Genomic DNA, 13,778 nt, shown 5'->3' with positions numbered 1-13,778 from the left:
TACGTAAGATTTTTCACCCTCCCCCCCCCCCCTATTCTTACGTAAGATTCCATTTCGTTTTCCAAAAGAATAAAATAAAAAATCGTATATCACCGTGGAATCGTTATTAAATTCACTTTTTTTAAATTAATGGAATCTAGATTGAAGATTTTTTTCCACTTTTTTTTTGTATGTGATGTGATACTAATTGAAAATAAAACATGCTATACATTGTGCGAATCTTTTATTATATTTTACACTATTCGTTCTTTGTAAAACAACTAAAAAACAGCTTATCCTAATACGTTTTCAACCTTTCAGACGCAAATAAAAGATGACCCCTGCCAAACCGCTTGACCGAGCGATTTCTAATATAAAATATCGATTTAGAAAATATTACGTAAGCATAGGTTTAACCCCCCCCCCCCTCGCCAGAGTAAGGGTATGTAGAGATGTTTCTCACCCTTGGAACCCTTACGTAATTAATGAATGGCCTCTAGCAACAAAATATTAATCCGTCTTAAATTGATCCTATGTATTAGTTGCGGAATGCTGACATTAAAGAATTGGAATCAAAACCACGTATGATGCCTTCCTTTATTAAATTGTCGGCCGGATATTTAATTTGATTGTTCTTACTATGCCGAAAACATTGTAATAATAATCAATTTCATTTGCTAAACAAACACAGCTTTGCACAAAGATAAATATGATTGTAGAGTAATAATTCCTTTTATGTTGTAAAATTTTATTACATTTCTGAGGAATGCAGCGTAGAAAGGAACGAGCGAATACTGTTTGAATATTGCGTGGTGAACTAGTCCGTCTTGAGAGACGGTTTCAATATATACTACGTAATTTGTATTAAACTTTTTAAACCAAAGGTAAGGATGTTAAAATTTACTTTTAGCTCTTTTTCTTCCTTTTCCATAAAAGGAAGTATTGTTTTCGGGAAAAAAAATTTCACTTAAAATTCGGCCTTAATTTCCATTTTGCTCACCCCGGAATGAATGTTGAGTTTTTTTTTTTTTTTTTTCTTCGACTCGACCACACGCGGTAAGTGCTTAACAACGTATAAACACCCGAAATATCCATTTTAACATTCCCCGAGTTAATTACAACGACTTTTCTCGTGACATCCGTATGTACTTATATGTATGTATGTGCGGATGTATATCGCATAACTCAAGAACGGTATGTCCTAGAAAGTTGAAATTTTGTATGTAGACTCCTAGAGGGGTCTAGTTGTGCACCTCCCCTTTTGGTTGCATTCGGGTGTTTTTAAAGGGGTCTTTTCCCCCCTCTTTGGGGGGAAATCATTGTTAATTTCGATGTATACTCAAGTAGTGTTACAATTTGGCGGACGCCTGGCGATATATCACCAGTCTTTTGGTCGCCAAGTTGGCGAAAAATTTGGCGATTTTTTTTAAAAATCTGGTTTTAATTTGGCCACTGGTGGTGATATTAAGAGAGTAAACTATTGAATCACATTAAAATTGCCAATAATGGGAAAATGACATTAAAATTGGAGTAAAATTAAGTCATGTGATGCATACATCACCTCGTTTATTTTGTGATTTTAAATAATATTATAGAGATTTCAACAGTAACTAGAAATTCAAGGGTTTCGTTTTCATAGTTTTAATAATTTATCAAAGTAGTATTGGTAGAACATTGGGATTATAAAAATTAATTTTTTATTATTTGTACACTTAAAATACCTTAAAACGAACAAAAATGTACTGGTGAAACTAATAAAAGGATCTTTTTCTTTACATTTTTTAAAAATTTTCTCATGTGAAGTATATATTAATAATGTTTTCACACAAAATTCACGTACCAGTAAAATTATGTATTTTAAACTATTTGTTCAAGTATTTACAAAGGTTTAAGGTCTTGATATAGCAAAAATTTAAGTTTGGAATCAATGTAGAACTCAAAGAAGTTGGCTTGAAATTTGAATTTAATGTGAAAGTCAAAGGAGTAGCTTAAAGTTCGAAATCGGAATTGATACAGAACTCAAAAGAAATTAGCCTGAACAGGAATTCATTTGCGTACATAGATAGATCGTCAAAAAAGGGGATATTCAAAGAAAGTTTCCACACTTCTTCATATTGTAGAAGAAATAAATTGTATGACCAACAATTGCCAAACAATTTATTAAGATATATGCTAACGACAGTGCTCTTTTTTTTCCCGACAAATATCTTTACAAATAATAAAGCTCTATGTCCGGATGTCTGTGACGCGCCTAACGCCTAGACCGTTCGGCCGATTTTCATGAAATTTGGCACAGAATTAGTTTGTAGCATGCGAGTGTGCACCTTGAAGTGATGTTTCGAAAATTCGATGTGGTTCTTTTTCTATTCCAATTTTAAGATCATTTTACCGAACAAATGGTTATAACGTGCTATAGTAAATGCTAATAACACATTAAAATTATAGAGCAAACCAAGTGTACTTACGAGAGTTTGAGTACAGATAAACAAATAGAAGTAATAAACACTTCTAAAATGTTCTGGAAATTTTTGAGGCCCTACAATATTGATCTAATGTTACAAATTGCAAGAGATACTAAAACTAAATAAATTGCTGGACAAAGTGCCGTTGTGAAACCCTGTATTGGGATTGCGTTCCCTTCCTATGAGCCATTTCGCACCTTGAAGTAAGGCTGCCATTATTCTACCCTAGGTGCCATATTTTCACAAGAGGGCCATTTTTTCCTTCCTAATGGTGTCACCAGTGGTACAAGCCTTTCCCACATATCACCTATCATTTTTGACATTGTGGACAAATTAAAGTTGAAAAATTTCAGATTTAAAATAATAAATCAATAATAAATTATTTCAAGTCGAAATTGACGTCTTGGCAGATCGAGAAGTCAAGAAGATAACTTATCTTGAACCTTGAAGAATCAGTGATAATAGCAAACCTATGGTCAAGTTCGATTATGATTATGTAATTCTAGTCTGATCGTCTGATGAAAATCATACGTGTTAACGAGATCGAGAAAGTTAAGTCCAGTGGTGTTAAAGAAATTTGTTTACAGTTGGTTTTTAGAAGAAAGGATAGTGGCTCTGCAAAGAAGTAAATGCATATAAAAAGTTTTTCTCATTTCGTGTATTGAAGGTTTTTGCAAATAAAAAAGTTATTGCTCAAAAACTTTAGTCCGTTTGAAAGAGAATGAATTTTGGTAAGCATATTTTCGCTACATTTTCATTGCTGGTAGGTTAGAAAAAATGATTTGAAACTATTGTCATAACAGTTTTATCGAAATGAAGTTTGAATTAATTGCAATTTAACCACTTGCGCTGGAAAGGCTTGTTGCGACCGCCAAAATGCTTTTTTGTCTCGAAATGGTCAACGACGTGGGGGCCACATTGGCTGGCAGGTGTCACAGAAATTGAAATGACGTGTATGACACGAAGCAAGTCCCTTTTTTTTATTGTGATTTATTCTGTAAAAGAAATGGATCAAGCGCAGGGCGAATATGAGTTGCAGTGAACTGTTTCGGCACACACATGTATGTATTTCCTGCAAGCCAAAGTGATTGAATTAATTTTCATTTAAAATTAAAATTACAATTAATTAGTAACGGCAAAGCTTTGTAACTTATGGCTTTCTGTGGTTTCTAATCTTTATACATAAAAGTCTAATATCTGTCCGGATGTCCGGAGTAAACTTCAAAACTACTGGAGGGATTTTAACCATTTTTTCACCATAGATAGCTACATAATCGGGGAACAACTTAGGCTATAATTTGTTCCTTAAGAACTTAGTTTTAAAAAGTTATGGTGGAAAACAGCAAATTTCATGTAATTTCCCCATTAAATGATTAAATATAAAATCCATTGTTAGGAAAATTCGTTGCCTAACAACAGCAATATTAAAAGTAATCATAATGTAAATTTTGAAACAAGGCCTCTCTGGAGGAAGCATGACATTTATTGCTTTCTTAGGAATTGCAATAGCCCTTAAAGCTTGGCTGACTCAGACAACTTGATCCCAAAAAATGTAATTCAGCATAGTTTGAAACAGAGCATTAATCCCTCAATTGGTTTAAACAGAGTCTACTTCCACACGGATCTTCCTTCCCAGGTGAACAAGAAATCAGATGCACCGGCCTATTTGAAACAATTGGCTTTAGAAGTGTTAAACAATATCCCTGAGGACTCTATTATAATGTATACGGATGGTAGTAAGGATGAACGTAACTGCTCTGGTAATGGTGTTTATATTTTATTCCAAGGGTGTGCAACAAAATTAAGCAGAAGAAATCCAGACTGTTGCTCAGTGTTTAGAAGCGAGCTTATTGCTATCGATGAGGGGCTCGGTTCAATTTTGTCTTCTCCCGGCTCTTCAGCCGTTTGGATTCTGTCAGATAGCCGAAGTTCCCTCCAGTACCTCTAATTGGCATAAAGTGGGTGATGGTACTAGTGTTTCTATTATTAACAAACTGGAGCATATTTCTTCTTTTCGAGAGGTGCATTTTCAGTGGATTCCATCTCACGTTGATGTACACGGTAACGAGATGGCCGATATCTTGGCTAAAAAAGGGACTGGTGAACCATTATATACACCTGATTCTTTGACTTACTTGGAGCTATCTTCTAAGGCTAAAAGAGATGCAAAGTCCTCCTGGACTGCCCCTCCTACCCATAATTGGTACCAGGCGAAGTGCCCGGGAGGTGCATTATCTCTCAAGTGTGTTAGGCGAGATCAGACGACCATTACTAGGCTCATTAGTGGGCACCTAAAATCATTGACTTATTGCAATGGAAAAAAGACTTTTCCAACCTGTGTGAAGTGTGCCGACCATCAGGCCACCCCCGAACATATACTGAATTGTCTGGGACTTTCAAGATTGGATCTTTTGGCTGATCCAATGTTGGTGTTGGATTTTTTGAGAGTGACGAATTTCATAGACCTGGTTTAGCGCTGCTAAACACCGGAGATTTGCAACAACAACAGGAATTGCATCCTCATATTTATACATAAAGGAGTAATTCTGCCCGGATGTCCGGGGTAAACTTCAAAACTTCTGGACGGATTTTAACCATTTTTTCACCATAGATAGTTACATCACTATATATAGAGTAAAGAAATATGCATAGAGAGGCCACGTCTATGGTAAAAAGGAGATGAAATTGAAGCCGGAATCGTGGGATACAGCGGTGCAATGATTAGCGGGGTTATGATAACGTGATCGCTTCGCGAGTATAGTTTTCACCAATCTCGCAAAGAGACCGTATAAAGTAGCTGGCGGATTGGTTTGCATTTTAATTCATGTATTAATGCAATTTCAAAAACGTGCTCCATAAACTTGCAACAATATCTAAGTTTAAATTAACAACCAGTTGAGATTCATTAATGGAATGTTTGGAATCAAGATATATCATAAAATACTTAGTAAGGAGCTAAGGATCTTTGGATACAGCGGTGCAACTTCCGGCTTCAATTTCTTAGTATAGCAGGGCCTCTCTATGTAATTTCTTTACTCTATGTGATTAAACATAAAACGCATTGTTACAAAAATTCGTTGCCTAGCAACAGCAGTATTAAACGTAATCATAATGAAAATTTTAAATAAGGCTTCTCCGGAGCAAACATGAGTTTAAAGTCATTTAAACATTTGGAAACTCTACTTTTCGCACCCTGAGGGTAGGAGAGAGCTTTAGTTCAGAGTTAAAACTCATAGTAGAGAGCGTTTATTTTTTTCTTTTGTGTGTGTGTGTGTGTGTGTACTATTTAATTAAATGAAGCACGCGCACGGTTTTTTTAGTGATCTTTGTTTTTGTTAGTTCATATTTTGGAAATTCTTCAAAATTTTAATGTGCTTACATTCGTGCTTTCGCTTCTAAATGAATATTCGTCGGTACTTTATACTTATTGCTATTTTACTTTTATGGGTAAGGAAGAAGCTCGATTTTTAATCACGTCAAAGCGGTGTGTTTTGAGTTCTTTCAGTTAAAACAGAAAACGAAAGAAAGTAGCGATTGTTTCTTACAATTATTACTGACCCAGGCAACGCCTGGGTACTTTTGCTGGTAATTTATAAGAACGTCTCCCAACATGAATACTGAAATTGTTTCTTATTATAAGTTTTTCTTTACAGCCACACATAAAATATACTTTTGCAATTGCTTGACGTATACTAAAAGCCATCCTCATAGTCTTTAATGCAAAATTTTTTTTCCTGCCGACTTCCTGGATACCCCGACAGCTTTCTGTTTTGTCTACATCATGAACTACAGTGAAGACGATAGCAGTGGAATTTTCATTTGTGTCATAACTGCATACGTTTTCTTCCATTGCTAAAAATCAAGTTTTGTGGAGAAAATTTGTCAAATCGTGCATTATCTATTAGTACTGACCCTACATGAAAGCCTCGATATTCTGTTCAGCGAAAAGATAGACCGAAAGTAATCAAATGGGTTCCTAGAAGGTTTGCCACTTTTGGGAATTTTCTCTGCATAGAAAAAAAATGTGGGTAAACCATAAACCGCCTTCTGCTAGGCGCTGAATTGTAATTGTCGAAGCCAAACATGTGATTGACACCGCCAAATGGCGCATTTCTTTGTTTATATTGATCGTTGGGACAAACCTAATCTGGATGCATTCTGAGTGCAACGCAAAGCCTAATCACAGCATTTACGACGCTGCCGGGTTAGGTTCGCCTTAACTGTAGTCTATTTTTTCCTTGAACGCAGTATAGGAGAAATCATTCGCAAACTGGTTTCAGCAAGCATTTTATAACCCTACTCGTTTTTTTGTTCATGCTAAAAATTAATGTTGTCTTTTAGTGTTTACTATTTAGATGAAAAAGTGAGACTTGGATTCCAGAATGGAAAATTGTACACTTTATGTATTGTATATTTAATATCCGGTTACATATATTATAGAACGTTTTCTCTCTGAATGCGACTTGATTATATTTCCTTACTCAGAGGTAATTGCATTGAGGTCTCTAGGATGCCTTTAGGATTGGAACCAGAAAATTCTGTTAATTGAGGAGTCCCTAAAATTTACTCTATGATGAGTCGCCGCACAGACGTGTATTTGAGCCAAAAAGCTAACCAAAAATCGACGTAGTCAACTTTATTGGTTATTGTCGGTTCTGAGTATCAAAGCAGGTAAATAAACATGGCAGTATGTGAAAGCGTTCTTCTTTCGTTGAAACTAACCATAAAAATTTACCAGCAGTCGGAACTTAACACTTTTATGATTCAGTTGTCCTTTTGCTTGGGACATTCAAGTTTTTCAACAAACTTTCATTGTTTTATTTTTCATGTTAAAAGTGATATTGACGAAACATTTACTATGGAAGGGCTCGAGTAAGGTTTGTACTCTATTATTCATCAATTTATATGCATATATTTTTCTTTTTTCTTTTAATGCCTTTCTTCAAGCCTCACAAAAACACTTCTCCCTCTTCTTTTTTTTCTTGCAAGACAATGTTTTCAAATATTCTGCTCTTATTTGTACAAACAAGTTTTCCTATAATGCTGTCTATTTTGACAATCTGCAGCAAAAGTTTGGACAGAAAAATAATAACGCTATTAATAGAGCAGACTATTAACTTCATAATTTTTTTCTTTTTTCGGTTATTTTTTGGTTCACAAGTTTCAGTCTGGTGCATAAGTTGAAAACAAGTACAGGATAATATAAATTAGACTATAGAATGACAATACTTGATGCTACTGACTGACTTCAAAGTCAGACCCAGATATAAAACAGGGTGATATTTTTCAATTTCGATATTTTCAAGAGAAATACCTAATTTCAGCTAGTTACATTTCTATTTGCCTGAACGTTGCATTAAATAGCCTTTATGTACTGTCTTTTATAGTATTTTTAGTCGTACTCATGACTGAAACCATAGAACCTAAAAGTAATCGAAAAAGCTCAAAATTATAAAAGTAATAATGTTTTCTTTTTATAGCTTTATTATTTTTTTCGGGTGAGCTTTTACTGCAGATTATCAAAGTAGACATTCTAAAGTAACATAGGGTATAACTTAGAAATAGTACGAATGAGTACACAGTGTTTAAAAACATTCATTTACACAAAAAAAAAAAAAAAAAATTAAAAAATGATGATATTTTTTTGTGGGGCTTCAAGAATTGCATTAAAAAAATACTTACAGTCTGAAAGAGTAAAAATTGATAAATAATAGAACACAAACCTTCCCTTAGCCCATCCATAATAAATTTTTCTTCTAATATAATTTTAACGCGAAAAATAAAATGTTGATGGTTTATCGAAAAACTCGAATGTCGTAAACAAAGACAACTGAATCATCAAACTGCTAAGTTCCGGCTGCTGGCAACTTCCACATAAACACTTCCACATAATAGTATGTTTATCCACCTGTTTTGAGACTTAAGGCCGATACCAATAAGCAAAGTTGACATTCCGATTTTTGGCCAGGTATTGGCTCAAATACCCCTTTGTGCGCCGGGCACGGCTGAAGTTCAGTTACTGGGTCAATTAATAGTTGACCCGGACAAAAACTTGCTTGATTTTTGTTAGGGTCATTCAACGGGCGAAGGCAAAATTAACTAGAGTACTGAATTGTAGCTGGTGGAGCTGAATCAGCAAGAACACGCTCCCCCCCCCCCCCACACACACATTTGCTTTTTTCATTGTTTGCAACATCAATGGGTTCACAGATAAATTCTTTTAACCACAGGCACGGCCGCGAAAGCTAACGTTTGAATTATTAAAATATACTTTTTAAAAAATGTAACTTAAAGAATAAAAATAAACCAAGAAACGAAACCAGAATGAAAGCAAAAATCACATTCTAAATGATATCAATTAAGTATCTTTGACATGAAGTAATTCGAAATTTAAATTTCGTGTAAAAAATAAATTAATAATTAGATTCATAACTTCCGTCATCTCTGCGTTGAAGTGAAAAAACTTAGATGCTCCGAACAAGTTTCATCCTACGCAGAAAAATTCGCCCTTTTTTTAGATTCAAAATTTTGAATATGTAACCATGTTTTCTCTGCGAAATTGATGAAAGAATGTTTATTACTTTTAAACTTTTATCTCCATTAATTACTGTCATTTGACGAGGAAATGGGGCTAGATCATTTCCTTGGAACATTCTGAATTCTTTTATACCTGACTTGACCCCTATACACCCAGCTATTCTCGAAGGGATAGTATATAAGCTCACATGCCTCTGCTGATTTAAAGTATGATTTTGAAAACGGTGCGGAACGCCACTTTTGGTACACACAAAACAAAACATAATCCGTGACAAATGAGTAAAAGAAGGGTATGAAGCCTCCTTTTTCATGCTTTTATTTATAACTTCGAAAAATCATCGCTAAGAGATAGTAAAATATCAGAAGTAAATTATAAAGTTCTATAAGAGTATATGGAAAAATGAAAAAAAAAAAATCGAAAGTGTTCTTGTGTGATGGATAATACCTATTCCAAGAACGAACTGAAACTGGAACAAGGGCCCATCGGATTAATATTATATTTTTCAAATTATAAATGGTCTCTCTCTCTCTCTTTGTCTGTATCTGTGTGTGTGTGTGTGTGTGTTTTTTTTTCTTTCGACAGCGATATTAGTACTCGGATAGTAACGGAAAAAGGAGCAGCAGTGTTAAAGAGCTTTTATCTAAAATTCTATCTCTTTGTTGTCCTGAAAAAGTGAAAAACTCTGTATTCAGTTTTTTTAGCTTCCTTGTAATAAATGTTGAAATAGTTCAATAATCAAAGCAGAAGACAAAAAACATCATTGAACTTCTAAATTACCTCTTTTTAAGAAGAAAGTTACCGCCCTCGAGCATGGGATAAAAAAGAATGACGTGTAAAATACCGACAGTCCGATTATGACACCCAGAGACTGTATTTTCGTCGGTATTTCGTCGGTTCGGAGGTAAATGTTCTCTCACTGAAGCTGAGACAACCAATAAACTGCTAACCAAAATGAATTTAGCACACTAGCGAGGGTCCGCAAGCAGTGGTGAGCCATGATCCGCTTCAATGAGAGAACATCTGCCTACAGCACAGTTATTGACTACTCCAGACTGATGAGTTCATAACAAGGACGAAGCTACAGTCTCTGGATGTCATAACCTTGCTGTCAGCATCTGTATGTAATCCCTTTTTTTTAGGAGAAAAGTACCGACCTCTGTTCAAATTTTTAAGTGCTGTTTGAATTTCAACTTATGTTTCATTAAATTTATACATATTTACTTAAGCTATGTTTAGTTTAGTAGGAACTGATTCACTAATATCTTACTGAAAATATTTTTTTATGTTCCAGAAACTTTCTGCAAATAGACCTAAACATGCTCCGTCACATATTTGACAGAAGAAAAAAGTACAAATTAGACAATGGCAATATCAGTACTCTTTCAACTCCAGTATTGTTCCAAAAGACTCTCACAGATTTGACTGTCCAAAAGAAAAAACAGAAGTCAACAACGTGCAAAATAAACTATAAACCATTTTTATGTCTATTTTATGTTCTTCTGTGCAGCGTATTCATCACATTAACTTCTGCGTTCGTGAAGAAAATGACTTATATAAGTCCGGGAGAATTGTCGATGATTCGAAACGCTGGAGTTCTAGTTTTCAACCTACCCATTGCAGTGTACAATGTGAGAGAGGTGTTTGGCCCTAAGGAACACCGCTGGATGCTGATACTTAGAGGAGTTTTAGGTTCGTTGGCATTGTATCTCAACCTCCTGGCCTTCAGATATCTGCCTCTTGCCGATGCTGCCATAATCCTGGCTACCTTGCCTGCCTTTGTAACAGTAAGCGGTCGAATATACTTAAAAGAGCCATGTGACGGTGTACAAATTTGTGCTCTAGTGACAACAGCCCTTGGAGTGCTGATTTCTGTTAGAATACCAGAGTTAGTTAAAGACCGGTCTGGAATAACTTTCAACATTGCTTACGTTACCGGTCTGATATGTGCTATTGCTGATGTCCTGATTCTTTCATTTTCTTTCGTGACTCTAAGAAAAATGAAAGATATTCATTTTTCTGTCATCCTGATCTACTTCGGATGGACCGGCGTCCTCGAAAATGGCATACTTAATGGCATTTTCGAGTTCTATGAGGTACAAAAATGTGGATGGGATACCGTGCAGGTGCTACTCATTGGAATCGCAGGATTTTTGGGACATATTAGTTTAGTTCTTGCATTTCAAATAGAGGCTGCAGGAATTGTCTCGATCATGAAATCATCGTTTGACATAATTGTCGCCATGTTATTCCAAATTCTGTTTTTTAATTCGATACCAGACTTGTACAGTATTGCAGGAGGAATTCTTGTCCTGCTATCAGTGACGTTGCTCGGCATCAAAAACTGGATTGCGTCTCAACCAGAGAATTCAGCAATACGAATGAAGTGTCGATATTTGTTGTGTTAAAGATATTTTTACTTGCATGAGATGTAAAGTCGAAAGTTAAATTAATCTCTATACATAACTGGCTACTTCTGTATGTATGTCCGGTGTAATATTCAAAACGAACTGGACAGATTTCAACCATTTTTTCATCATAGATAGCTACATTATCAGGGAGCAACATAGGGTATAATTTATTTCTAAAAAATTAGTTTAAAAATGTTATGATGGAAAACAGTAAATGTCATGTAATTTCCCCATTAAATGATTAAGTATTAAATCCATTGTTACGAAAATTCGTTGCCTAACAACAGCAATATTAAAAGTAATCATAATGTAAATTTTGAATCAAGGCCTCTCTGGAGCAAGCATGATATTGCTTTCTTAGGAATTGCATCCTCATCTTTATACATAAAGGGCTAATCTCTGCCCGGATGTCCGGGGTAAACTTCCAAACTACTGGACGGATTTTAACCATTTTTTCACCATAGATAGCTACATTATCAGGGAACAACTTAGGCTATAATTTATCGTTAAAAAACTTAGTTTATAAACGTTATGATGGAAAACAGTAAATGTCATATAATTTCCCCATTAAATGATTAAATATTAAACCCACTGTTACGAAAATTCGTTGCCTTTCAACAGCAATATTAAAAGTAATCACAATGAAAATTTTGAATCAAAGCTTCTCTAGAAGCAAACATGAACTTAAAGTCATTTAAATATTTGGAAACTTTACTTTGTGTGTGTGTGTGTGTACTATTTAAGTAAATAAATACTGCTCACGGTTTTTTTAGTCAGCTTTGTTTTCGTTAATTCGTATTTTGGAAATTCTCCAAATTTTTATATGCTTAAATGTCGTGCTTTCGTTTCTAACTGAATATTATTTTGTTATTCACACTTATTGCAATTTTACTGTTATGGGTAAGGAAGAAGCTCGAATTTTAATCACGTCAAAGCAGTGTGTTTTGAGTTCCTTCAGTTATAACGGAAAAACGAATGAAATTAGCGACTGTTTCTCACAATTATTACTGAACCAGGCAACGCCGGGTATTTTTGCTAGTTACACATAAAGGTCCAAGAAGTTTCCACTGTAGTAACATCTGTATTAGTCTGTTGTAACATAATGCACATCTCGCAAAGGGTTCTCCTTTGCGATGATTCAAATTGTTAATAAACATATCCACAGGTAAAATATCATTCTACAAGGAACATAGGGATATCACTTGCCGCCATTGAAGAGTCCCTTGAAGACCGATGAATCATTTAAGCTAACATTGCATAATTGTGGCACGGAAGCGGAAATAGACCATTTCACTTTGAAATCGACGTAACAAGAACAAACAAGCAATGAAATTTCTACTGCTCGTGGCTGATACTACCAACTACAAAATGAAGTGTTCTATTTCCGTTTCCAGTTCATCCGCCAGTTTTCCAAGGAGACACAATGTCTAAATGTATATTACATGAAGAACAATAAAAGTACATTCGCTCATACATAAACACGTTATGATTCAGAATTTAGGAGAGGGTGCAATTGCTTCTTCTTGACCCACTCATACGACGGGCTAGGTGCAATCAACTGTAACTGAATCGCCAGCAGGGAGGAGGTAAAAGGTAAAAGACAGGATTGCCCACCAAAGGGAGGAGGGGTTGAACGTTTTTTAGAGAGGTGTTGCAGTATTTTCTTTTTTTGTTTTGTTTTGGGAGAATTTTTATTCTTGGCAGGGTTCTGTAAAATTTGGAGACAGAGGCGCCCACCAGATGGGAGGGTCATGGCGCAGACTGCGTATTTGAAGTGGTTGCGTCCTTGCTCTTGGAAAGAGGGGGCATCCCTGTTTGTGGAGGGAGGTGGGCCATTTCTCTTGAGCGGATAGGCACTCCTGTAAAAGATGAGATAAAAGATTATTTTATATTTTAAAGTTTGACAAAGCTGGAAGGGGGCCCGCGGCATGATCTGGCAGAGGGAACCTGTAATAATTGTTTTGGGCTACGCATATAAGACGGAAGATAAAACCTTTCCATAATGATTTTCATTCTGACTTCAACAGATGGCGCTACATACTCCAAAAGCAAGAAACTTTTCGAATGTCTTGTTTCTTAAAATAGATGGAACTCTTCCTCGCCCTAGACGCCTACCTTCATTTGATCATGATAACGAGAGGAAAAAATTCTGCGACTCTTACAAAACTTACGCTATGTCCTTCGCTTTGAACTAAAAAGAATGATTTGTTTCGCAATGCTTTAGGTAGGACTAGACTATAAACGGACTAAAAATCCATTCCATTTGTTGTAACTGATTGTTGATAAAATGTGATGAGTAAAGAACAGTTCTACATTCTTGAAAGAAAAAGCTTCTGTTCCATTTTCACGTAACGTAGAAAACAGGTAAATAACCCCTCCAATCAAACATAT

General features: G+C 35.4%; 1 protein-coding gene across 1 annotated transcript; it reads left to right on the top strand.

Annotated features, from left to right (window-relative positions):
- The first annotated feature begins 752 nt into the window (after nt 1-752).
- On the top strand, nt 753-12,164 carry LOC129234507 (solute carrier family 35 member G1-like). The gene is made up of 2 exons (XM_054868509.1): nt 753-863; nt 10,271-12,164. The coding sequence occupies exon 2, from the start codon at nt 10,296-10,298 to the stop codon at nt 11,382-11,384; it is 1,089 nt and encodes a 362-aa protein (XP_054724484.1). The 5' UTR covers nt 753-863; nt 10,271-10,295; the 3' UTR covers nt 11,385-12,164.
- Nucleotides 12,165-13,778: the final 1,614 nt, after the last annotated feature.

This window comes from Uloborus diversus, chromosome 1, assembly GCF_026930045.1.
Source record: "Uloborus diversus isolate 005 chromosome 1, Udiv.v.3.1, whole genome shotgun sequence".
NCBI lineage: Eukaryota > Metazoa > Arthropoda > Arachnida > Araneae > Uloboridae > Uloborus > Uloborus diversus.
This window is presented reverse-complemented; position numbering and strand designations above follow the sequence as displayed.

Bases quoted from the DNA above. Each gene is read 5' to 3' on its own strand.
- LOC129234507 (XM_054868509.1), top strand. From the start codon at position 10,296: ATGCTCCGTCACATATTTGACAGAAGAAAAAAGTACAAATTAGACAAT.